We start from the raw sequence: 27208 nt of genomic DNA on the forward strand, positions 1-27208 counted from the left end.
CTAAATTTGTGAGACCTGTGAGATTTTGTTGTTGTGCATCTTTCAGTTTCATGCAGGTCAGTACCTCCCAGCCCCACTGATACCCATGTGGGGTAGAGGGCTTCTCCCACACCTCAAAGTATTTCTTTTCTCTTTTATAGAGGAATGAGCTTCAAGCATCCACAAATATTGTGCTCAGCAGGGGCTGTAAACCATCATTTTCGCTTGGAAGTTCTCTTCTGAGAAGAAGGAACTACAGTTTACACTCTGCCACCATAAAAATCCTTTTGGCCATAAAAAGATGACATGAAACAGCACTTGGAGGAGGGAAGGGGTCATTTAACAGTAAGAAGCAGCCAAGGAGCGTGTCTGAAAGCTTTCAAGAGCATCAGTCAGGGTCTCCCAGGGTAAGCACTGGCACAGTTCCTTAGAGTCAAGAGAGGTATGTGGCTTTTTCCAGGGGAGGATCTGGTCCCTGGCTTGCATTCACACAAGAGGAGTCCAGGAACTGTGAATCTTATCAAAACCTTCCCATTAGCAATGACTGGAATGTGATTTCATTTCTGGTATCTGTCTTAATAGCCAGAGTTGAGCAAAAGAGCAGATAGCAGGGCGCTTTTTTTTCCCCCTGCTAAGAGAAAGAAAACCATTATATGTGGGCAAAATTATTTGATTTTAATAGCTAACAAAAAACAAGAGCTGGTTTTGGGCAGTGCTTTTACCACTGAAAATTTTACTTCCACAGAAATCAGCTGGTAAATTGCAGTGACTTGCTCTCAGAGGTCTGAGTTCCCCAGGGTTGTTCAGGCAAATCCTGCTCTGATCAGTCAGTTAAGAGAAATAAACAAATACACAGGTACCCCCAGCAGTCATAGGTGCTGCAGTATTGGAAGACTTCACTGTGTTTGGGTTATTCCCCCTCAGCTGGGACGATGACAGGAAGGGCTTGGGCTGGCCTTGGACCTTGCATTACACCCAGTGTGAACATAAATTATCTCTTTACAAAACTGTGAAAAAGGACTAAGTCTGGAAATCGTGGCAAAGTGTATGCTGAGCAAGTGTCTGCAGGGAGGCCATCCCCTCTTACTCAAGATTTCGGTATGTGTCCCGCAGAAAGGCAAACAAAAATAAAGTGCATTGCTTCAGTTTTACACCATGTTGACATAAATCTTCTCTCCATGTGAATTACGGCGAAACTGTGCGCAGCTACTGAGCTGCTGCACTTGTGCTGCAGATGGGCTTTGTCTGTGCGTGCTTTGGCAGACAAACCTGTTGCTCATTTGGATTTCATATAGAAGAAAAGTGAATTTGCTGGTTGGTTGGGTTTTTTTAGGCTTGTTTTTAGTGTATCTCACTGCCTTGCATTTATAGATGTCTAATTATTTCTTGCACATTCATTTCTGTATTTTATATTTGAATTTTTGCTACACCATTTATTTCTCAAAGCCAGGGTGATCAAAAAAGAAACACTGGGCAGGAACAATAAGGAGAGGGACCTAACAAAGACCCTTTGTGCAATTAGAAACACCATGCCAGGTGTAACTGGCAGGTCTTCAGAAAAGAGCACAAGTTCTTCTAAGTTCACATTACGATTTAGGATGAAGAAGTCTAGTATTGAAAAAGTCCTCTGCTTTCCTAATAGGAAATTGTTTTTTTATTAAAGACATTTCTTGAGCATATTATGGTTGCTTTCTACCTGCACCAACTTGAAAAAACAGTGCTGATCTATTTAAATCTGTATTAAATCCTAAGCATCTCTTCTGCCCCCTAAATTGCAACTGATCTGATATTCATAGGTCAGAAAGAGTGTTTTGGAGAGGAGGGATTTGACCTGCCTGGCCTCCTATGGAGTTGCTGCATCTTCCAGTGGCATGACCTCAGGCCTCAGCTGAGCTCTAGAAACTGTCCATGAGGGCTCTCCTAGCCCCAGTAAATGGGTGGTAAAGTTCCTCTTCTTGAACTACCTCTGTCTGGGAGGAGTCAGCCTGGAGACCGACTGCCTGGCAGCATTCGAGGGATAAAACAAGGGCAATATTTTATCCTAAGAACTCGCTTTCAGGCTCAGCATAGAGATTTCTGTGTCTGCTTTGCTCCTAGGAGGATAATATTTCCTAGAGCAGACTCTTCTCTTTCTACTTTTGACATCTTTAGCGAGAACTTCCTTAACATATTATGTTTAGTCTGAAACCGGTATAAAACTTGTATTTTTCATCTTTTCTTTGCATTTTCCCTTTGCATTCCCTTTGTGCAATCACTAAATGATGATCATGTATCTTTTTCAGCATGACTCATGGCAGAGATTTAGAGCTGCCTCTCCAAAACCTCAATAAACGCATGGAGCAGCTGTTGTTATAACCCAACTCACTGCCACGTTACTGCAAACAGATGCAGGTTAATTAAAATTTAAAATGTTTATCCTGTTATTGTTTGCATTTCTGAAGATTTTCAGCAGCTGTAGGACCCTGAGTGACTCCCTCCCCTCTCACACAGTGTATTTATTTTCTGGGTTCAGCATGCCTTGGTCGGTGTCTCCGGCATCGCTGCAGTGTCCCGTGCAGAGCGGGAGGTGGGCTGGGGTGACGGCAGCTCTGCGCCAGGTGGAAGCAATTATGGAAAAAAAACATGGTCCTTGCTGGATGACTTACTGCTGATAGCTGCCAGATAAGCTAACTTAATAAAGCAGTGGCTTAATTAAGCCGCATTCCTCCCATCTTGCCTCTCGTCCAGCCTGTCTGAGGCGACGCTATCGAGCAGCTACTGCTTTGCAGGACGGGGCAGGGGTGCTGTGCTGATGCAGCCCTGTGTGCTGGGCACTCTGTGGGGCGACCTATGGGTGATGGGACACAGGGGAGCTCCTGGAAAACTCAGCTCCTCTCTCAGTTTGCAAGGCAATAGGCCACAAATCCTGGGAAAAAAAGACAGATCTGCTGCTGTTTGCCACAGATCTGCCTAGTCATAGATATATTTATTGGTATCAAAAGTTTGACCCTAAATCCCATCTTCTGACATTTAGACTTCTAGAAGCATCTGAAACTCTAGAGCAGAGGGTAGGAGCACAATATCTCCCTCTTTCTCCAGCAGGTACCCGCCAGAAAAAATAAGGGGTGACTTGGCTTTGAGGGTGTCCCTATCACTACAGATTTTCTTAAAACCACAAATGCTGGATGTTGCATTAATCAAAATCATGGTGCCCCAAACCCTCTGTGAGTTTGGGCTTGTTCTTATTCCTGAGTAAAGACAGCATGAGAATCAAAAGTTACTGTGTTTTTAATTACTAAAGTACCCCATTTAAAGCTGCAACACATAAAAGTCTGCCAGAAGCTTCATCCTTTGTAAACCAGATTTCAGGTTAACAAATCAACCTAATTTCCCCAGAGCTCCAGGTTTTAGTGGTGGAGCTTCAAGCACACAGCCATGTGTTTGTGTTTCATGCATGGCCACATGTATGGCTGCATAGCAACCACCTTGCTGAAAGTTATCCAGTAGCTAAAATTATCAGTAGGAACCCCTTCTTACCACTCATTATGTACAATGAGATTGCTGCTGTGCAACGTTGATTAGACATGTCAGCCTGGATCTGGACGTCTGAAAATGAGTGTTGCTATTAAAATGCCTTTGCTAATGCTCATGTGTCCATCACTTTGACAGATTTCACTTTAAGAATGTAGAAAGCTAAAGCATGCAGGAATCCCAGGGCTGCAGTGTAATGTTCAGAGAAGCAGGTATTGTATTGTATTTCCTTTGCATTAACCCTAAAGTAGCAGTTTCCCTGGCAAAATCATGCTGATAAGAATGCTGTTGAGTACAGGCTGCACTAATGCAGAGATCTGTAACTTTCAACTGGGAAGAGATTATCATGCGGAATGTGGTCCGAAGGCATGGCATCCCTCCTCTAAACACTTCTTAAAGTATAATTTAAAACTTCCACAATGCAGAAAAATCTTCACGCATTTAGAGAAAATATTTCAAAATCCCCTCATCAGTAAGGCTTGGGAAAATTCCAACAAAAATTTGAGAGGGACACTGAAAACAAGGAAATTGTTTCTCAAAACTATCTCATCCCACTGTGGAACCCATTGCTGCAAGAAGCTGCTGAAGGGAGGAATTTCAGCAAGCACTTGGATATTAGCCATGGGAACATGATTGTTTTAAGTGAAAGCTAAAGCACAAGGCTGTGCAATATCAGGGTGCCAGGGCAGCATTTAATGACTGAAATTTAGCATGTGATGGGTTCTCAATATATGGCTGTGGGAGAAGGGTTTGATCGGGGCAAGTGTTTTGGCTTTTGGGAGAATCCAGCCAGGCTGATAAAACCTCACTTTAGCCACAAGAAAGCCAATGAATCCAGCCAAAAGCCATGACCAGCCAAGCTGAGAGCAGAGAGGCAGCTCCTGCAAGGTTCCCAACAGGTAACCCCTTACCACAGGCAGCTCCCTGTGGCTGGTTAGCTCTGGCTGGCACAACCCCACAGGTCAGCATCTCAGGCAGGGATGTCCTCCTCTCCTTGCTCATCTCCCGGCCCTCTCATTGGGCCCTCTCAATCTTCTTCTGAAGAGCAGCTACAAGGAAGCCTCTTTTCTTTTGCAGACAGAAGGAGATCAATGTGCACTTGGAAAGCCATCAGCAGGGCTTGCAGCATGTGAACAGCCTCCCCGATGCACCTTTGAACTCGTTCCTCCTGCATTTGTTTGTCTTGCAGATAAAACTTCACAGCAGTGTTTGGAGAGAAGTCTAATGAGGCACCACTGTTTGCATAACAAAGCAAGGCTTCCTCTTCAGATGTTCAACTCTCATTAGGCATAATTTATATTCCAGCTAATCTTAAGGAAGAGGGTAAAATAGGGAGCCAAAGTTTGTTTTTACATTGTATGGAGAAATGCATTGTTTGTTTTAAGCCATCAGTTGCAACTGATAGCTAATTTAAATTAAACATAATGATGATTTGTGATGGCTACATGTTGTCCAGGGGAGTGTAGTGTCAGTGGCTGACATGGCTTTAGCATTCTTCTGTGTAAGTTATTGAATCAAAGGAAAAAACAGAATGGATGGTTTCCCAGTTTGGGAGATATTTCATCATGTCCACAAAGCATGAAAAAACTGTGTATTTGTAAAATACTGAGGGATTTTTTCCCCCCATATTCATGTATACTTGATGCAATAATGCACTGAACAGCAATTTGGTTTTTTTTTCATTTAGAGCAGTCCTGGTAGTCACCAAACTGGGATCTTTTGAAAGTTGCTAGGTCCCTGCAGAGAGACTCTCAGGATGATGAGGCACACGGCCATTTGTAAAGGCTCCTGAGAGCTGCTGGGAGCCTTGGTGACTGATTGTGGTTTGCTGCCTGGAGAGAAAACCAGCAGGTTTAGCTGGATGCCTAAATGTCATTACAGGCCAGTGTGTCAGAAACAGTAATTTCTCAGCATTCAGACTTTGTTCATATCATAGGCACATAAAAAGTGTCTGATCCTATTGACTCTACACTGCAGTTTTGTCCCTCAGACTGTATAAGATGTTCTCCCTTGCTCCAGTTGAAATACCCAATATATTGAGTTTACCTCCTCCAGGTTTATTAGAAGACATGAAATAACTGATAAAATTTATCCTCTGTGCACTCCTCACTGAGACTTACCCCTTCCTACAGGTTTACGTTGTAGTGATGGATATTTGAAAACAGCCTTGACTGTACCATGAAAATGATGACCCGAGTTGTGTATTTGGACAACACTGAGCTGTCCAGACAACAGCCCGACAACACAAGAGAGCAGGATTTTTGGAAATTACTTGGGATGTTGGGTGGGTCAGTGTTGGGGTACTCAGCCCCAGGCTCCTGAGGTGGCTGGACATGCTGCCATGTGAAATTCCTCCTGAGCCAGGTGGTGCATTTCCCTGTTGTGTTCTGTAATGCTGAACTCCAGCTGCTCAGGATCCTCATCTTGTTTGGTTCATCACATCCACAGACCACTTATGGCTGTTTCTAAAGGCAGCACCAATCTACAGAGAATACATTTATTTATTCATTTATTTATTTTATTGTTTTTCAGGAAAAAATGCTGTAAGGGTTATAAGTTTGTTCTTGGACAGTGCATCCCTGAAGGTATGTGATTTCACTGTTCTTACATGTCATGTCCCCTTGCATTTGTCTTTCCCCATCTGCCATCTTCTCCACATTGTCTGTTTGGAAGAGCAACCTGAGAGAAGCAGAGGCTTTGCCATATCTCATGTATCAGTGTGGGGAGGAGCTGTTTCCCAGAAATTGTTGGGAAAATAAAAAGATCAACAACTCCCAAAAGTGCTGCTTAGCATGCCAAGCCTTGATCCTCCTCCACGTACACATGGCTGCACAGATCTTGTGTCATGATCTGCTGCTCCGCAGACAGAGGAACATGTTCTGCCCTTGGCTGGGTAGCTGGGAGCACTCTGTGCAGCTCTCATGGATGATGCCTTTCCCCTTTTTTCCCTCGGATCTGGTACAGCTGACTTGACTTGTCAGTGCACAGGGAGAGGGTGAGTAGGTCCTGCCTGTAATTTCCCATGGATATGGCTTCCTTGTTACCAGGGGCCAAGGAAGATGCAGATTTAATCAGGATAGTTCAGTATGCAGTAGTAAAAATGGATCTGATTTGGATGAAACTGGCTCTGAATTTGTTGGACTGCAGGAACTACCAGGCAGGAGCAAATGCCCAGAGATGACATGCCAAAAACCTTTTTTTTACAACAAGTTAAAAAGTTATTCTATGGCAACATATTCTTCTATTTGATGATATATGGAAAGCCTTGATTTGGTCTGAGAATTTTCCTAGTTTGTGACTGTGATATTTTGGGAAAAAAGTGACAAACCCACATACTGGAGAATCAGCTGCTTTTGAGTTGCAGTGTCCAGCCAAAAGAGATTCTAACTCAAACTGTAATCCTTGTGGGTTTGTTGTGGGTTTGTTGCTCTTGTTGTTTTTAATTTGTGTCTTCTTTGCTGCTGGCTAGAAACACTAAAACAATTGGTGGACTGATGGGGGTGGAGACAGAGAGAAAAAAAGAGGGAAACAGCTCTGGATGACCCTGTGCCTGAAGGAGCTGGGTAGGGTTTGGGTGAAAATGGTGCTCACACATAGTTCCTCATCCCATGGTTTTGCTGTGAGTTTTGTCTCAGCGTGTGTGATATGGGTGACAGCTCCAGTGTGAGACAGACACTTGGAAGAGGCAGTTGTGTGTATTGGCGGCAGAATTCCTGAATCCTTTCAAGGTGGAAAGAAGCCAGGACTCTACATTCTGGCCTCCAGCTTTCCTATGGATTAAAGAATTTTATGTACTGGCTACTCACTGAATATAATGGATACAGCAAGAGAATTAATAGAAGCAAAAATAAAACGAGAGCCATGGCAATTTATTACTTTGGCTTCTAATTCTCATCTCTTGAGATGTTAGGTGATTATGAAAGCAGCTTTTATTATGTGCCCACTGGCTTTGTCCAATCCTGTCTTTTAACCGCATTTCAGTAACCTGAGAGTTTCTGCCCCTGATTCAATTCTCTGCTTCTCTCACTTTGTTTCTCCATTCCCCCTTTTCAGCTTTATCTGTATTTTGCCTAGAACTTCAGAGGCCACAGCAGCTGCTTTAACATCCGAGACAATCTCAGGCCCTTGGTGTAGGGACGAGAAACATGATTCACTGAAGTATTCATTTCACTTACTCTGTTACAAGACATCACTTGGCTCTTCACACATTGTTTTGGCATAATCTTGACAGAGTAGCTGTATGAAATCCATATCTCCAAACAGACACATAAATGCATTACAGATGTGAGTTTATTAGAGCACATCTGCACCTTTTAATCCAGTACTGGCACATTGAAACTGTGAGAAGTAGTTCCAGGCCTGTCTTCTCTATGATTTAGCAGTGGCTGCAGGGAGGAAGCTTGACAGAGGTATAGATCCTCCCTTTTCCACCCTTTTATAGCTGCCTGGGGAACACACCAATCTCCTTCTGGGACAGCTGTTCCTTAAGAAGACTTTTCCCAAAGGCTTGTGGCCTTGTCCACATCCCTTATTGGTTTTTGTCCTGTTATTTTTCATCTGCCCTTGAAAAGGAACAGAAATCAGTGTAGTACAGTATAAGTCTATGCCTCCAGTTTCTGCATTTCGTCTGTTTTGTACTCACCTTCCCACTGTGGCTTCCAGCTGCAGGACCAGGGATACTCAGGAAATATTGAGTGCAGTTACTTCCGTGTGTCTGATTCTCTCCATAGCATCTCTTCTTGCTCCACCTCTTCAACAAAGCGGATAAAAAGAACAGCTCCTCACCTCTTTCTCCTGTGTGATCTCCTTTTTATTTGCTTTGGAGACTCATTGCTCCAGCCAAGTCCAGTCTTGGGTCCTGTCCCATGGTGTCAGAGTGAAGAAGGGACAGATGCAGTATGGAGCAGTTTATCTCGGAGACCACCCTTCCTATTGCTGGTTTGTTTCCTGAACTGGCTGTGGAAGAATGCAGAGTAAAATACTCTATTACAGGCCAATTATAGTCAGATGTGGTCTTTCCTTAGTAATGTTGTTTCAAAAATTTCCTTGGTAAACTTTCCGTGCAGTATTGTCATTTCTGAGTTCATTGAAACTTATACAGAGACATTTGTTATTCTGCTTTGGCTTTTGCATTTTCCTAAAGCCTGGAACAGCCTGATCCTTATTGTATGGTTTTGATTCATCCCTAAACCACATTTCTTAGGCTGGCAAATGAGGGATTTGAACACAGGAGGGGATTTTTGCCTCCAGTTCTGCAGAGCACACGCAGGTGGTGCAGCAGCTTTTGCCTAGTTTCATGTCAGTTGTGAGAACTGTTTCTAGGGAAGTCATGTTACCTGGGAGCAAAGCCCTGGGGATGTAGCTCCAGACCTGAGACCTGCCTTCAACCATTGTGTGATTTGGGTTGACTGTGTGGGACCACCAGCAGGGATATTTGTCCTTCCTGGACCCTTCTGCAGCTTTGTGTGAAGGTGAATGAGGCAATGGACGTGATGGAGCTGTGCTGAGGTGGACACGTTCAAAGACTGGTTACATTAAATTTGGCGACAGATGGATAAAAAGAACTGGCATTGTTTAGTCTAGAAAAAAGGAGGCTGAAGGGAGACATGATAAGAGTTTTTAGGTATGTGAAAACTTGCTGCAAGGGGGAAAGTAAATTGTTCTTTATGGCTGAGGAAAAGAGGACAAAAATAATGGGCCTAAGTGTCTATAAGGGGAGTTTGGATTAGATATGAGTAAAAAGCTTTCTGTCTGCAAGGATATTTCATCTTGAGACCAGACTACTAGGCAAGCCATATCCATCCCTTGGGGGAAAGGAAAACTAGGAAATGTTTATGCATAGCTACTCCTGCTTGTGATTGGAGATGGCCCCTTCCGGCATTGTTTTTTCTGATTTTGTTAGGGCACATCTATTCATGGAAGCACAGGGAGGCCAGAGCTTGCTTTACCTCTGCTCTGAATAGCTGAACATGGCACAGGCCAAGTCCCACACCTGAGTGGGTACACTGGGTAAGGAGCAGCACGTTCACCCCCATGCTGGACATACCATCCTGTTCTCACTCTGATTTTGTTTCAGTGGAAAATAAAAATTGCAACCATGCCCAGGAAAAATACCAGCAATGCTTTAAAGCTGGGACTATTTAGCAGTGCCAAGTGTAATAGAAATTTACAGCCCAGCAACACCTAAAGAGCCCAAATTACCCCTAGACTGAACAGTTTGAAAGCAAGAGTTACGTTTTTTCTTTCATGGCTCTGCACTGTTGGACACTGTTTACTGCAGGGGGTTCTAGCATTGCAATTCACCACCACAGCACTGTGGGCAGACTTCAGTTTGGGAAGAAAGAAGGAAAGAAAGGATGCCTGTTATTCAGGAGGTAACAAACAGAATGCTTGGCACTATTACAGTAGTATGTCTATTAGAATAGTACATTTTTTTCTAAGGGGTTCTGGTGTGAGATACAGCGTCTTGTTAAGTCTCATTTTGTGCTTTTCTGTATTTTGGCATGCTGTCACTTTTAACCCCAGTGCTAGGCATGTGCTCTATATACTTTGTACAGAGAATGTGTTTTCATTTGCTTTACCATCTCTTAGCTGATTTTAATTGTTTGGAACAATCACCATACCTAGAGGTATCTGCTAGTCATTAGGGTGAGTCAATAATGAGTTTTAATTATGTATATGGAAACACAGTGCGTGCTTTGATGGAAACTTGCTTGGACCACTTAGATTTTGTTTGGACATGTTTGTCTGGAGCATGGATGAGATATTTCTGCTGTGGCCCCCAGTGCCCACTCACTGGATTGTCACAGCGACCTGGATGCTCTCTGCAGGATGATGTTCTCTGGAATCGTCACAGAAACTGCCACTTTGCTTTGGTGTAAAACCTGACTTGGGCAGGCTGTGCCCAAGCTGGTTTTGAGACCAGATGCCACTCGAGGTCCTGGGGTCTCCTGGCAGATGTTCCCCATGGTGCTGCAAAACCCTCACACCCATAGCTGGGAGCTTTCCTTCACCCCCAGCCCTGCCACCAGCACCATGCCAGAGGCCACATCCAGCCCCTGACAGGACAGGGATATGGGTCAAACCCCATTGTGCTCTGGTGTCCATGCCTGAGGCTTCAGTTCTGCTGCTACACAGCAGTGAAATTAGAAACAGATTTTCCCTCCTTTGGGTTTCAAACAGGGACTTCAGTCTTTTGGGATTTCAATGACATACCCAGATCTGCAGCTATTAAGAGAGATGATGGGTTTGTAACAATGCACTGTTTGCTAGAAGGGTTATATCTGGCTTCAAACAATTAACATGTGATGTAATTAACTTTTCCTTGTGATATACTTTCTGCCAGGCTTTGGCAGTTAACCTTGTGGTTTTTCACAGTATTCTGCATAGGAAATGTTGCTATCAGGCTTAAAGATCTGTTGAAGAAAGCTAAAAGAATGTTTTAGGTAATTTAATATTTCTGTGAAAAGAACTCCTAAAATCTGCCAAATGCAAAAGTGACTCTTGCTTAAAATACAGCTTTAAGAAATAGTCTTACTGCTGTAAAGCTGTGAATAGCAATTACAATTTTAATATATTCCTTTGCTTATGTCTCATGAATGTTTTATATCTAGGTTCCCTCAGTCCTTAAAAACAATGTAACTCAACTTTATACTAATTAGCAGAGAGGCGAAATGTTTGCAATCTAAGTATCATCCATCTACTGACTTCAGTATTTTTCCTAACCACATTTTCCTCTCCCTTAGACTACGATGTCTGTGCTGAAGCTCCCTGCGAACAGCAGTGCACAGATAATTTTGGGAGAGTCTTATGCACTTGCTATCCTGGATACCGCTATGATCGGGAGAGGCACAGGAACAGAGAGAAGCCTTACTGCCTGGGTGGGTAGATGAGCATGTTGAGCTCCTCCCTGGTTAATGGTTTAACCTGCTCCCTTCAAACTTCTAGGAGTCAGTTTAAACCTGAAACCTTTCTTATTCTCAACATTACCACAGAAGAAATATGGGAGTTAACTGTATTAAGAATTGAGAGATGTAGATGCCCCTGAAATTATTAGGAGGTATTACTTACAAGATTTACACACCCAAACACTTTGAAGTGTTGGGCTGATGTCATTTTTCCTTCAATTCCTCCTGCTGGTTGTGAGCCACATATACTGAATATTGAAGCATTATCACTAGGCCTAATTACTAAAACTAATCCTTGGGGTTTGACTCAGATGGCCAGTATATAATTCAGAACTGGTCATTTACACGTGGTCCTGCTGTGGCTAGTCCTGCCCTGCCCTGCATGGGTTGCCTTGCCAGGGAGCCAAGGCTTGAAGGATTGAGCTTTGCTTGTGAGCTTTTCAATGCAGGAAGACCTTCAAACAATGTTCACTGATAAAATGCCAGGTATGTTAATAATTCTAATAGTGCATCTTGCCCAGAGCTCCAGACCAAAGACTCCAGCTTCAATTGCAATTGTGGTGCTCCAATTACTTGTTCGTTTAACCACAAAATCTCTCTTTACCTGTAAAGGAAGTCTTTTATTGTGTTGGATGTCTGAAACCTCCAGCTATGGGACATTTTTAATCTCTGCTTCTCTCCAGATATCGACGAGTGTGCCACGAGCAACGGGACTCTGTGCTCTCAGATCTGTGTCAACACCGTGGGCAGCTACAGGTGCGAGTGTCACGAAGGCTACGTCCGGGAGGAGGATGGCAGGACATGCACCAAAGGAGATAAAGGCAGGTGCCAGTGCAGATTAAATGCCCTGGATGCCTAAAGGGTTGGTCTGTCACAAATAGGAACTGCTCCCAACGCTACACTTGGAGCTGGGGGTACAAACCTGGGATGTAGCAGATGCTCCTGGGGTATCCGGGCAGTTCTCTGGGCACCTGAGCACCTGTGGAGCAGCCCTGCCAAACTCTCTCCTCCAATGCACAGGTACACTGGAGGATGTGGAAGGCATCTTCACCTAGGGAGGCAGAATGGCTGAATAATGAAATTTACCATTACAGCTTCAGTTAGGTCATTCCTGCTGGATCCAGTTGCTAAAAGCCATAGTTTGCTCCAATAGCAGCCTGGATTATAACTTTTTTGTGGTCCTGAGATAAGGAGACACAGGAAAAAATCTTACCAGATGAAGAGCCTTAAAAAATTTCACTGATTTCACCTGTAAATTAAATAACTTCAGTAACTTTAATTTGTATTTACACATCCACATCTGAGATTAGCACAAGGCTCTAGGTTGGATGGTTAGTGCCCCTTGGCCCTTAGAGGCTCAAAAATGTGTCCTTGGGGATCCAACACATTTTCCAAGCCTTGCTTAAATCAATTTCTAAATTACATTGACCAAGACCAAATGCTGCCAACCTGCAATTATGTCAAATTGTGTGTCCTGTGCCTGGGGTCTTTTTTTTTTCCTTTTTTTTTTTTCTGCAAATTGAATGTAATGGGAAAGGGGTAAATGTAAGGGCTTATTCTTGCATCTCACTGTTGGTTCAGAGTGTATACATGTGCTCTGCACAAATTATTTTGAAGGTTTGACCTCATCCTAGTTATTAAATTGCAGCATTTAGAATACTACAGAATAAATACTGATACGAAAGTTTAAAAAGAAGGGAGGAAGAGAACAGTGATCTGAAAAAAAACCCAACAACTTTTGATGAATGGTGACTTACCACAGGTTCATCAATTAATGCCTGAATGTGGTCTCACAGTGTGATCCAAATCCCACCGGATGGCCAGAGCAATTTATAATTTTCATTTTCATCTGAAAATGTGTAACTGGAGCCACTCCATTAACTGTAATTGTTTCTTGTAGTTTTAAGTTTTTTTCCTTATCAGAGTGTATGTGTGCATGTATGTGATAAATAACCTAGATAATCCTCCTACAAATAGGAGGGGCTTTTTTTAATACTCCTCTGGGTAGTTCAAATATCTTTACACAGTAATGTCCAAAGCATTCAGGATAACCAACCATTCAAAATATTCAAGGCTATAGAAATTATTCTACTGATTGAAAACCACCATTTTTACACTGAATGTACACGGCACATAAAAGTGTCAGTTCCAGCAGATAATCTGGAATGAAACACCCACCATCTCTCCAGATATCTCCCCAGCCAGCTATGCGAAGTAAAGAAGGATGTAACTAACTTCTGGTCAGTTATCCCCCTGTACTCCACATAGATGTTACGAATTTTCGGACCCCGGGTGAGCAGGAGGAGCCGTGTCCGTACCTCGTTCCGAGGAGGAGGGTTGGCTGTGTGAGGACCGGCTGTGGCGCCGCTCCACCCCGCGGCCGGCCCCAGCCCTGCACCGCATCCCTGCCAGAGCCGCTGCCTAATAAACACATCATTCGCTTTTCATCGCAGCCGGAACATCCACGTTTTATTTTAAAATATAGTGGGAGCGGCAAAACCACATTACCGCTCTCCATTTCTAACGAGGATGCATGTTTTTCGGGAGATACAGCCGTGTTCTCATTGTTCCATGCCCAAAGGATGTGATTCAGACACCTTTTTGTCTCTGTAAGTGGTTGTAATGTGGTCACCTTTTTTTTGGCTCTGTAAGTGTCCTAACAGCGAGCTTTGGGTTGGTTGGTGGACACAAGAAGAGGGAGCATTTTTTCTTGCACCCGCATTCACATTTAATGGAGACAATACAGCTACCCACGCAGAAGTAGGCGGATGAAACCATCTCAGCAGGCTGAGCCCAGATAATACAACACAGATGATCAGCTCAAGAGCCTCCATGTGAAGACCATCCGCAGAAGAACTCCCGCAGAGCTCTCCCCTGCCAGCATCTCCTCCTCCTCTTGCAGCATCAGCAAGGCACGGCCTCTGAGCCCATACACAAAGAAAGCACAGCACCCCCCAAGCAGATCTCTCAGCAATAGGTGCCACGTGGCTCACCAGCATCTCACCAAGATTAAAGGGCTCCCATCATGTGTAAGCTAGACTTTGTGTTCTGAGAGCCTTTACGAAATGGGGCTGCTTTAGGCCTTCTTCAAAACAATTTCAGTTTCCTTGTGTAGGTCTGTGCAATGGGAACAAGTTTATGTAAGTGCCTTGCTCATGCTGGCCTAGCTGAGCCTGGTAGGGGACCTCAGTTTCTGCACCATATGTGGGTGGCTCCATCTAATGGCCTTTTGCCTCTGCTGGCCCGTCCTAGGGGACTTCTGGCTTTATCCACGCTTCATTCTGACTTTTCTCATAGTTTGGTCCTGACACCGGGCTGGATGGGGGTAGAGCAAATGTTTGATGGATGACTCCTTCCCCAGGCAAATCATCACCTCTGTCTGATATGAGTTAGGGGGATTCCACCTCTCTCCTGAGATGCAGCTCATGCTTGCTCATACAAGAATCTTGGACTTCTTCCTCCGACAAGTCAATCCAACCAGCTTTGTAGAAATCTCACTGGTATGATATTTCCCAAACATTAGCTGATCCCTCCAGCATTCGTCTCCGTGGATTGTTTTATCTGTGCTTGTCAGCCCCGTGTGTCACATCCTTCAGGAAGATAAACTGGGTTCTAAAATGAAACACAAGGCCAAATTCACCGCTTCTTAATCTGCATATAATTCCACAGATTCTGGTGGGATTGCATGAGATTTCCAACAGCAGAGGCTCTGGCAGTTTCTCCACATGACTGTGTGTTGCTTTCAGCAACATTTCCTAACACAATGATAGAACTCATTTGGTGAGATAGCTATAAAAAGAAATTTTTGTTTGGAACAGTAAAAAATCCAGATTTTATTGGTCTTTGAAAGAAAGAAAAAAAAGTTGGGTTTGTTTTTTTTTTTTATGGCTCCATATACATCCCTCTGTAACTCCTATACAGGTCCAAAAATGGGCATGTCAAGTCACTGGGGTTTTCTAAAGGAAGATGAAAAATTGGAGAGGGAGGAAGAACTCCACAGTAACTGACTTTTGGTCAAGAGCAAATTTATTTTACAGAAATGTAAAGTGATGTCTTCATTACAGCACGTCAATTCCCTCTTAAGGAAAATAAAGCCCTGCGTGGTGCAGATTATTTCATCTGGAAGAGAAAGGTTTATGGGCAAAGAGGTTTTGGAGGGAATCAAAGGAAAAAATTATTAGCATTATGAATATAGGAGAGAAGAAGGAAAGCAGCATATACTGTGTATTCCAGTACCTTCACAAAAATGCTGGAGCTCCTCTGGGAAGTCTTGTGGCTAAATAGTTTCAGATCCAGCGTAGCTGAAGTTTGGTGAAATTATATTCTGTGCTGTGCAGAGCCCATTGGAAAACATCAAGTAGTACCATCTGGTTTTAAACCTTGGAGCCATCTGAACACTGCACAGAAAGATGATCAGGTACCAAACCGGTGCTGGGGACAGGGCTGGGAAGCTCAAACAGCAGTGTGCTTGCTGCCATAAAAATGGTAAATAATATGTGTAATATAGTAAGGCTGTTGGAGTGCAGCCATGGGAACAGGCTGTTCATGACTGGAGAAAAAACCCAGGCCTTTGTGCCCCAATTTTCCAATCAGTTCAGTACTAATAGCTGTCCTAATGCTCCTGGTTATGCCAGCATCTTGCCCTTACATCTCTCTCCTAACTGATTAGCAGATAAACAAGATTAATTTTTGTCTTCTAAAATCAGTATGTCATTACAGCCAATGGAATAAACATACCTTCCCAAATATGTGCATAGGTGGTCCATAGAAACCATCAGATGGTTGCAGTGTTCCATACTGGCCCTTACAAATATTTTAAATAAAGTAGCACATAATATTTTTTGTATTAGAAGCTTCAAGGTTCATTTCAAAAGATGCAGATGTTTCAAAATCAGTACACATTTCTGAAAAGATGAAGGGCATTTAATCCAAGAGACAAGTGTAACACAGTAACTCAGCACGATGCAGTTGATCCTTTTTGAAGACTTTGAAGATTCCCTGGCTTTAACAAGAGCACCTGCAGAGCTTTTCCATTGTGGGACGTGCTCTGAAAGGTCAGTGCTCAAACACGCCCAGCAGCCCTCCCAGGTAACATCATACAAGGCTACACATTATAAGCAAAGCCTCAATAGACTTGATATTTCTCAACAATGTTGAAGTGAAAAAAAAAACTCACCTAAAGTTTGCCAGTATGTGTCACCCTGTGGTTTGGAAACCAGATTTGTCTTTAAGAAGACATCTGTTACAACAATGCTTGTTTGCTTGCAATGCAGAATTGCTTGACTGTGTATGGTACTGGGAAAAGGACAAAAATAACATTTGCAATATCTCTCACAGTTTGAATAATTTAATGGATTCTTGAAAAGATCCTATTCACGCATAGCATCAACAGATGTGACCCTTCCTCTTGTGTGGATTTAAATCCCTGTCATTAATCTCAATCCCCATCTCTGCTCAGGCTAATTCCATCACATGGAGAATAACCCATGATGATAAAGAGCAGTTTGTGCAAAATGAGCAAAATAAGCATATTCTGAGGGATTTTACTGTAATTTATAGCATATGAAAATTTGCCCTTCAGGGGACTGTAAGTCATTTCAGATCTATGGGGTTAGTCTACCCTAAACAAAAAGATAAAAGAAGGGGTGTGAACTTTTCCAGGTATTAAACAAATGAATTCTCTGGGGACTGTTAACTGGAAACAGCTGCTTTAAAAATGTGCTCAGAGCTGTCCCTGCAAAGTTTCTCAGCCTTACATAGAAATTCACAGTCAAAGATTTAATAATGGCAGGATTCCCTTCTCTTTTCACAGTCTGGGGAAATATAACAACCTTCAAGTTGCTATTGCTATCACTTTATGAATTTCTTTCTTTTGGATCTTTACATTTATAGTGGAAACTGCTTTCTTTCAGTTGGGCTTCCTGAGAAATCTGAAAATGTGGCGAAACCGGGGACGTGCTGTGCCTCTTGTAAGGAATTCCATCAAATAAAGCAGACAGTTTTACAGCTGAAGCAAAAGGTATGAACACTGATCACTCGTGTCTTTACCAGGCCTGCATGTTTTACAGCAACTGAGGTTAATTTCTATGTTTGGAGCTGTCATTGACATGTGGTTCTTGCACATACAAAGAGAAGGGCAATATATTTTAAAATCATGTAGGAATGATATCTCTCCCTTATGCTCCTGTACAATTTGTAAGCAGATTGCTCCCCAAGTCCATGGAGCTGTGTTACCAAGCTTGTGGTAACAGAGTCTGACAAACACCATCCCAGGCTGAGCCCAGGTTTCTTGGCAATCTGTGCTGGCCTGAGTTTTTCATTCACTCTGAATGCACAGGATTTTGGACGTGATCCACCTCTAGAGTAAGCACGTGCAAGACATTTCATAGATGTGGGAACGTGATTTTTCATTAATAGGATGCTGGTACAGGATTCTTGCCAAATAGGTGTGGAACTAAACAAAAATATTACTAGCTTTAAATATGACTTTCCCCTTAAAAAAGAAAAACCCTTAGTCACAAACCTTTTGGTATTTTTTTACCCATTCCCTTGCTAGCAGAGAATAATGCATTTAGAAACCTTTCCTGGGCTTTAATTACTCATATGTAGCTTCCTTTTGCATTTTAGTAGTGCAATAATGAAAAAGTGGTAGTGAAATAATGCAGAGACACAGCCTCAGATTTGGAGAGCCATATGTATGCAGGGATGCAGGTGTAATGCCTTTTCTGGTGGCATCTCCTTTGAACACTAAGGTTCTTTCAAATTGAAGCTTTCTGTAGAAACATTCTCAGCAGATCATGCTGACAGGCTGTAATTATTTCTCCCAGGGTACTCAATTAATTTCTTTCCATTGTGTCAAAACACAATTTGGTGTATTCACTCATTGCATTTGATGTTACTCATTTAATATTTGGAAGAAAGAAATCTTCCTTATTAAAGTGAAAGTCACTGAGGTTGGAGATACCCATGTATTCCTTCTGAACCAGTATGAACACAAACATGGAAGTGACAGAATTTCATGTGTGATGGAAATTCTGTTAAAAAAAATTGTAGCAGAGAGGTTAAAAAAGGATCCATGCCTTTGAGCGGCTGTTTCTCCAGCTGTTTTCCATGATGCTGAGCAGGCTCACACTGACCTCCAGGGAAGGATCTGGGGGTCACATTGTTGGCCACATTGTTTGCTCGAGAATTGATTGATGGAATTAATGGGAGGTTTTTGTGTCTAACTTCTGCTGTTAGATGCTTGTGTTCAAAGCTCATTCCAGGAAAATCAGACCATTGAGACCTGTCACTGTAGGCATTTGTGTAGTAGCTGTGTAGCAGCTCACTCTTGCTTCACAGCTAAGTCTTGTCATAGTCCCTAACTTAATTTTTCCCCCTGTATGCCCCTAGAGAGACTTGATCGACTTGGCATCCTCAGAAGGAGCCCACAGGGTTGTGCTCCACACAAAAGGAGCTGAAAGAGAAGGTTCCCAATACCCTCAGCAACTGTTATCCCACAAAAAAAGGAGAGATTTTGTCTATGCTGAATGGAGACCTGGCCCCATGGTGCTTTTCTGCCCAGGGAGATATCAACCCTCATGTTTCACCAGCCACTCGCCACGGCCAAGTTCTCCTGGGGAGGACATCTCTCAATAGCTGTGGTTAAAGCTGTTCTGTTTTACATAGAAAAGTTAATTTCTGTCTGCCAGGGAGATGGTTTATGAAATGAGTCTTCAGTCTTGTGGTTAAGGCTTTCAGATTTTATGAACTTTATTCAAAATTGTGGTTAGCAGAAAAGCCTGTCATCCAATGAGATGCACTGTCCTGATAGACTAGAGGTCTGTGGGCAGTCCTAGGTTGATCTAAGACCTTGATGAAAGGAAGAAGAGTGGGAAGCTGAAAAACTGGGGAAAATATATCTGGCATGCTGACACACAGCCAACAATTAAAAGAAGAAAAAAACAAAACTAGCAAGCTTGATCCTATTGCATAGATGTGTTTAAACATCTTAATTAGAAAGCCATGTTCCACATCACTCCTGACAAGCACTGTCCAATTTTCTAAACCACAGACCTCCTAGAAACTATGCAAAACTCCAAATGCAACATGCAAAACAGCACATGGAAGATTTATTTCTGGAATAGCCTTTCTTTAGAATTTACTCTTGCTAATATTTGGATGCACATGGGGAAAACAACCAAAACATTATTTTCCAAGGGCCATTAGAATTTGGAGTTGTAGATGGAGAAAGCCAAGGTTACCCTGGACTAGGATCCTGGTTCAGTTAAAAGGTGAAACAGAAATTAGGCCAGTGAGTATATCCAATAGCTAAGAGGATGTGAGTCAACAACAAAAACACATGGTTTGGCCCAGAGCATGTAACAACCATTTTCTGGCCAGAAGATATCAAAGAGCAGTGAGCTAGACCAGAGCCTGGGTATTTTGGCACTCCTAGTGTGTACTTCAAGTCCAGCTGAGTCAGTGGGGAAGCATGCATAGATGCTTTCACAGCAGCTATGTGATTTCTTTTCTAACTTAGTTGTTACAACAGCCTGGCTGGCAGGAACAAGTAAATATTTAAGCATCAGAAGAGAATACACTTCCAAATCCACTTCATGATAAGTCTTCGCCACTAAATGCACCTTTTTACTCCAGTCTGACCATTTCTAGTATAACCTGAAGAGTATTCATGGCTGGGTCTATGTACTAAGCAACATCTATTTATCAACTGATATAGCTGCAGATGCCCAGAATTAGATATTTGCATGCAAGCTAAAAAGAGGGCTTCAATTAATCCGCCACTCAGCTGTGGCCACCCCTAAGGAGAAGCACTCACTGATGACACTGAAAATATTCTCAAAAATACTACTTTAAAAAATATAATACTCTCAAGTAGCCACAGGATTTGACTTTTTGTCTCTGCTTTTGTTTGTCAGCACTGGAACACAGAGTCCTTGACTGATTTGTGTCATGTAGTGCAAGTTTTGTGCCATGGTCCTTGCAAGCCTTTCCTTTCTAGCCAGGAACAGGTGTGTCCTCTGGGCAGGACACACCTCTAGGAAACAAAACTTTACTGACCAGAGCCAGCCAGTAGATAGTTCCCATGCTGATCCCTGGCCAGTGAGGCTGTGAGAGCCCCCAGATACTGAATTTTCCTCTTCAGCTCCAGGGGTAGGGTGTTGTGTCCCACAGAGTAGCCCTCTGTTCAGCAGCCCCACAGTTTGGTCTGTGCTGCACTGGCTGGGAAGCTGGCTGAGAAAGCTGCAAGATCACTGGTAAACAAAGCACACATTTTCCTTTGAAAAAGCAGAGGTGACAGCTCACCCCAGAGCTACAGGTGTGCTGAATCCCCATTTTCTGTGTGAAAAGAAAATTCATAGGAATGAGAACATAAGAAATACCTCCTGGGACTTCTGTGAAAATATGATCTCATCCAGCCACTGATCTCTGCAGGGGTGGAGTGAATCTACCAAATTCTTGTTAAACATACATCATGATTCTTAATTTGCCTATAGTGTAGTCATCTGGTCTTTGGAACCGCAGTTCTCTCCAAAAGCTAACTCACAAATGGCTGATAAATCCTTGTGCTCCTGTCATCACATTTTGAGTTCCAGTCTCAAAATCAAACTGGTGTTTCAGAAATGCCACCAAGAACCATTCCAGCATTTTCAACCTTTTTTCCTGATTTTTTTTCCTTCAGAACTATCCCGAGCATTCAACCCCAAACTACAAGCAGCACAGACAGCCTTTAAATCATAACCCTTCAGTAATAACATGTTTGCCAAAGGAAATTTTCCCAGTTCAAGTAGGTACTGCAGGTGCATAACACTGTGTTTTTTCCCTGTGCATTACAAACTTTAGGTTTCCAGTAATGGCAGAAGAATGTATGTCAAATAATTACAGAAACAGGTACGAGTCTTAAGAACAGCCCAGCTCAGAAAATTCCAGATAGCAGATAAAAAGCTTAGTCAAATAGCGGGAGTCATCATCTGTATTATTCAATGCCGCTCTCACAGGCAAATGCTGCAGAATTCAGCATCATCTTATCCAATGAGCCAAATTCATTCAAGAAGCAACAAAGTTCACCCAGGGGTAGGTCTGCACTGCTATTGCTGAAAGAGTTTTCCAGTTCAATTTGGCAGTGCAAAATCCCTAAGTCTACATGCAGCCACTCACCACTAATAAACTCCTTTCGTCATTGCACACCAGCCTCTTGGCTCCTCCAGGCACCCTTCAGCTGCCTCTTAAGAGACTAAACATTTGCAGAATATTTCTAAATATGTTTAATTATTAAATACATTCAACTGGATAGATGCATGTTTCATGGATAATTAAACAGGTAATGGATAATGACAGTTTAAACTGTAGTATGCAATTCTGCTTGCCTTCTCACTTCATCCTTGTGTCTCTGTGCGGAGCAGATCCAGACATCTGATGGGTTAAACAGTGTGGTTACTTTCCAGGGCCAGATTCACAAAGGATTTAGGGTTCTCATTAAAACCTATGGAAAGTTAGTGGCTTGTGCAGCAATTCAGGACTTAAATACCTGAGAAAATGTTGCCCTGAGAAAGGCAGTAAATGAATAGAGGAAACTTCAAATAAGGAAAACCAGGTTTCCTGAGAAGCAGTAATGAGACTCGAGTTTTTCAGAACTGGTTGCTGTATCTCTCCTGAATTTCCTCTATCCTCTGTTGGATTGGCTTGCAGTATTTCCACATTGACTTGAAAAGTGAACAGGCTCACAGAATAAGAATGTTTTTTCTGATTATATCAATCAAGGATATGAATAAACTCATTATATTTTCCTGAAATATTTAAATAGCTGTTTGTTCACGTGAAAGCTTAAATAAGAACGTAGTTTTTCTGGCTGAACAATGAAGGTCTTACATAGATTTTTTTTTTTGTCTTGGCAGGTTGCTTTGCTGCCAAATAATGCTGCTGATCTTAGCAAGCAAATCACTGGTGAGAAAGTGCTTGCCTCTAATGCATATATCCCTGGCCCCCCAGGCCAGCCTGGCCAACCAGGCCCTCCAGGTAATACCAGAGGGGTGGAAATGTGCATGTTGTCCACGAACGTTTAGGACTAAAAAAGTAAACTTCTGTCTGCCAGTGTGATTTCATATTTCATATAATATGATTTCATATATTTCATAATTTGATTGCTATATTATGTTTGCATTTGTGCTAAATCAAAACAAACAAACAAACAAAACTTTATGGGTGTTATGGTCGGCCTCTGCCAACTGTCTGACATCATCCATTGTAACTCCGTGTGTTTCTTGGCATGCAAGCTGTGTTTGTCCTGTATGTGTCAAATTTCTCCCTCTCCCTGGGATATCTCACCTGCTTCAGTTGTCATTTCCTGTATTTAACTCTGTCTTAAAACACTCTCCATTTCATTTCAGGAACATCTATTGCTTTAGCTCAGTCAGTAGTAGAGGAAAAAATGTGCTTTCAGTTTGTAGGAGTTTGTGCCAACTCTTTTATTTTTCTTTGTCTGATTTGCAAGGATTCATCTGTTGGTTTTATGTTGTATCCCAGATTGAAAGGAATCTGAAAAGAAAAGTATAACTCCACTCACACCTTCTTTGCTAAGTTATAGATTGAAACACAGTGAAAAACAGAGAAATCCTAAAGCCCAAACTTAATCCAGACACCTCGCATCTGGTGGCCAACAATACTCAAAATTTTGCAAAATATGTTGAATGCAGATCTAATTTTGGGTCAGCAATAAATCCAAGCATTGTGCTGGATTTCATCAAGATTCTTACAGAGTACTGGCAAATATTCCTTATGAGGATTGATTTACTCCCTCCTGATCTGCGCCCCACCTTCCCATTTACATCCCCTTTTGCAATCTTGCTTTGTTTTCTGAGTCATTATCTCATTTTCCCGGAGGATGAGTATCTTCAGTCTTCAGTCCTTCATAAGTGCGAGGACAGTATGTTTAGAAGTTCTAAAACAGACTCTGAAGGGTAGAGTGGGTTGCTTTGTAATTCCTCCAAGGAATTGCAAAGGCCTGACTCTGCAGGTCTCCCACCCACTGGGTTTCCCCTTGACTGAGCTGTCCGAGGTACTGTGGAAATCTGAAAACCACCCCTAAAAAATCCCCTTAAAACCCTTGATCATCTCTTCTGCTGCCCCCCCAGGGAGAGTCCCAGGGAGTCATCATGGAACATGAATTTTCTCCTTTTGAAAATCCTAACTGTACATATTTGGTCCTGCTGAATACTTTTTACTCTCTGCCTTTTATTCTTTATGTTTTTCATGTGCTCTCAGTATGAAGAGAAGTGTTTCCTCCTCTAATCATGAAGTGTTTGAGCTAGTGACATTTTAATGGTCTTCATTGTCTGCAAATGTTGTTTCAGGTGCCTGATTTTCTGGTTTATGTTTCTGGCTGAAGATTCTCTTGAGCTAAACATATGTTTTGTTGCCTGAGTGCTTCCTAAAAAGTAATATGCTCTGCTGAACCAGCAGAAGCTGAAAATTATATAAAGCAAAATGGAATAAGAGAGCCTCTTTTTCCCTAACACATTGGCTATTGCACTGGGCAAAAGAGAGGTGCAGCCCCCCACTGGAAAGAGCTTGCTTGTGTCAGTCATGTAGATGCCCATGACCCAAAATTCCCATGAGTTTTCTGAGGCTTTCTTTTTATGAGATGCTCTTAAATGTGATTTGTTCTTCTTTGAGTGAAAATGAGGCATTCATGCTTTTCTTTTCATTCCCAGTCTGTGTACCTATGCACCTGGCAGACTCAAACTCTTGTTATACACAAGATTTAATTGTTTGGTGGTCACCTTTTGTAGCTACTGTGACAAGGTTAATGCTGTCTCAGACGGCTGCTGATGTGCAGATGCAAATAAATTGGTTGTGTTGTTGTGGATTGGGTGTGTTCAAGTAACCAGCCCATTGGGTCTTTAAAAAAATGTCATTCCTCACTTCTTGCACTGATGAAGCGTCGTGAAGACTTTCGCTGGCAGGTAACTTTTGCTTTTGATTTCAGGGGCTCCAGGACCTAAAGGGAGTCAAGGAGCTCCTGGATTACCTGGACCTCCTGGCCAGCCAGGCCCTCGTGGATCAATGGGACCAATGGGCCCATCTCCAGACATATCACACATTAAGCAGGGCAGACGGGGCCCTGTGGTCAGTATTCCTGTCTCCTGCAGTGCACTGCACAAGTGCCTTTAGCTCCACAGCTTCTCACACCATTGTGACACTTTCTTTTCTCTTGCAGGGCCCACCTGGCGCCCCAGGGAGAGATGGTAGCAAGGTGAGGAGAGGTACTAATTTCCATAACATGGGCACAGGCACATGTGAAGTGCAGGCTTGCTAGAGAGACTCAACATGCTTGTAGTCACACCCTTTTGCTACCTCATTTCCTTTGTTAAGATGAAAGCATCCTGTTTTCCCACTCCTTCATGTCATCCTTCTGCTATTTTGTGTTTGCCATTCATACAGTCTTGCGAATAGCCCTGCCAGGCTCTATGCCACACTGAATTATTTTCTTTCTCTGCAGCTCTTTTGGCCTTTCCATGAAGAAATGTTCATGCTTTAGCCCTCTTCATTCATTGGGAATTCTTCCTGCTCATTGATTCACTTGTTACTGTCCAGGAGAAATATCAGAAATTCTCCACTCTGTTCCCACTAGAATCAGCAGCAATTTCCTTGCATTCCTCCTTCACTCCCTTTTCATTTTCCAAATAAGCATCAGCTGATGATTCTTGATCTGGGGACAGTAAATGAGGCTGCAAAAGCAAACTTTTTAAATTTGATTTAGTCACAGCAAACTAACAGAGGTGGTATTGATTACAGGGGGAGCGAGGAGCACCAGGACCAAAGGGGATACCTGTAAGTATTCCACACAGGAGGAATTTCCACAACAGACTGATGCTGGCCATAGGTCAGCCAAAAGTTAAGGAAAAAACTCCTGTGCCAAGATAACAGATAATTTACATACACAGAAAATATTGTTGGAAACAAAGTAATTACCTGTTTTCATCCAAATGTTTTTGCCTACAAATCTCTTCCCTTGCTGAGTGTGTGACCAAAGGCAGTAGGTGACACCCTTAGAAAGCAGAACCATGCAGGGTGCTACTTAGTACAGTTCAACCTCTGCTCCCTTTGGGAATTTTATCCCTGGAACCTTTTAAAATCCTGCCCCTCACCTCTCTCAGATTTAGGAAACTGCAGGTTTTGAGTTCCAGAGGAAGGAATGAATATTTGTGATCTGTGTTCAGGTGAACTTGTTTAAAAAATCTCTAGCACAGGAAGGACATGGCTCTGTTCGAGCAAGTCCAGAGGAAGCCACCAAGTTGATCAGAGGGCTGGAGCACCTCTCCTATGAGGAAAGGCTGACAGAGTTGGGATTTTTCAGCCTGGAAAAAAGAAGGCTTCAGGGTGACCTAATGGCATACCTGAAGGGAATCCACAAGGAAGATGGAGAGGGACTATTCACAAGGGCATGTAGTGACAGGACAAAGGAATGGCTTCAAACTGAAAGAAGGCAGGTTAAAATTAGATATTAGATATTAGATATTAGATATTAGATATTAGATATTAGGATATCTTCTGTGAGGGTGGTGAGACACTGGCACAGGTTGCCAAGAGAAGCTGTGGGTGCCCCACACCTTCAAGTGCTTAAGGCCAAGCAGGATGGGACTCTGAGCAATCTGGTCTATTGAAAATTGTCCCTGGCCATGGCAGAAGTGCTGGGAGTACATGGTCTTTAAGGTCCCTTCAACCCAAATCACTCTGTGATTCTATTCATTTATGGTATTTTCTCGTTGGTGGAGTTGATTTTTAATAGTGTGACCAGTAGACTGTGCTCAGTATTAACAGTTCATTTTACTGTGTGAAGTCAGCTAAAAAGAAATAATGTTTTTCTAAAGTCAGATACTCTCTGCATTGTAATTACCAATAAATATATTTAGAAAGTGATGGACAGCAGTGAGGTTACCATATTGAAAAGACAAATAATAGCAGTCTTAAAAGAATTTGTTTATTAATCATTCTAAGAATGTAATTTATGTAAGTTTAATAACCCAGAAGACAAGAAACCAAGATTAATTCCCTCTATTCCCATGAGGTCTGAAGATATTCTTATGAAGCAAAGGAATTGTTAAGTGACAAAAGGACTGAGCATTTTGTAAATGTTAAGCTCTGTCTGCAAAAACATCTGATTCTTTCAAAAATTGTTTCCTGATTAAAGGTGGTTAAAAAACAGACCATTAGCTTTTGGCAATTGATACAAAGCAGAATTTTACTGAACAACCCCTGCAGGAGTAATTCTATCAGCCAGTTTGAAAACTGTAAGAGCAAGGTGGATTGTGATTAATGGCAGTGCCTTCTGACTGCAGGGCCCACCGGGTTCATTTGATTTCCTATTGCTGATGATGGCAGACATCAGAAACGACATCGCCGAGCTGCAAGAGAGAGTGTTTGGACACAGGACTCACTCATCAACAGAAGAGTTTCCATTACCTCAGGAATTCACAAACTATCACGACACAGTGGACTTTGGATCCGGAGAAGACTACAAACCACGGGCAACATCCAGAAACACCAGGATACAGAAGGCAGACCACCCTTAGCTATTCCTACTGAAAAACAAAGCCTCTTTAGAATTCTTCAATATGTAAAAAATGCACTGACAATGTAATATACATATATATATATGTGTGTGTGTGTGTGTGTGTGTATATATATATATATATATATATATATATATATATATATAATTTCCCATTTTTCTTTCTGCTTTTCCTGAACCATGCTGCCTGTACTGTAGCTTTCCTGGTTCATGGTAGCCTCCTTGCAGAAATTCCATACTG

General features: G+C 42.5%; 1 protein-coding gene across 1 annotated transcript in view; it reads left to right on the forward strand.

Moving 5' to 3' along the window:
- The window catches only part of CCBE1 (collagen and calcium binding EGF domains 1), a 91711-nt gene extending 64716 nt beyond the window's left edge, over positions 1 to 26995 (forward strand). Inside the window, exons 3-11 of the mRNA XM_030968931.1 lie at positions 6022 to 6074; positions 11235 to 11369; positions 12080 to 12217; positions 17309 to 17415; positions 22292 to 22412; positions 24382 to 24521; positions 24613 to 24648; positions 25191 to 25226; positions 26735 to 26995. Coding sequence (XP_030824791.1) covers positions 6022 to 6074; positions 11235 to 11369; positions 12080 to 12217; positions 17309 to 17415; positions 22292 to 22412; positions 24382 to 24521; positions 24613 to 24648; positions 25191 to 25226; positions 26735 to 26968 — 1000 coding nt within the window. The 3' untranslated portion in view covers positions 26969 to 26995. The remainder of the gene's footprint in view (positions 1 to 6021; positions 6075 to 11234; positions 11370 to 12079; positions 12218 to 17308; positions 17416 to 22291; positions 22413 to 24381; positions 24522 to 24612; positions 24649 to 25190; positions 25227 to 26734) is intronic.
- Positions 26996 to 27208: the final 213 nt, after the last annotated feature.

This window comes from Camarhynchus parvulus, chromosome Z (assembly GCF_901933205.1).
Source record: "Camarhynchus parvulus chromosome Z, STF_HiC, whole genome shotgun sequence".
Taxonomy (NCBI): Eukaryota; Metazoa; Chordata; class Aves; order Passeriformes; family Thraupidae; genus Camarhynchus; species Camarhynchus parvulus.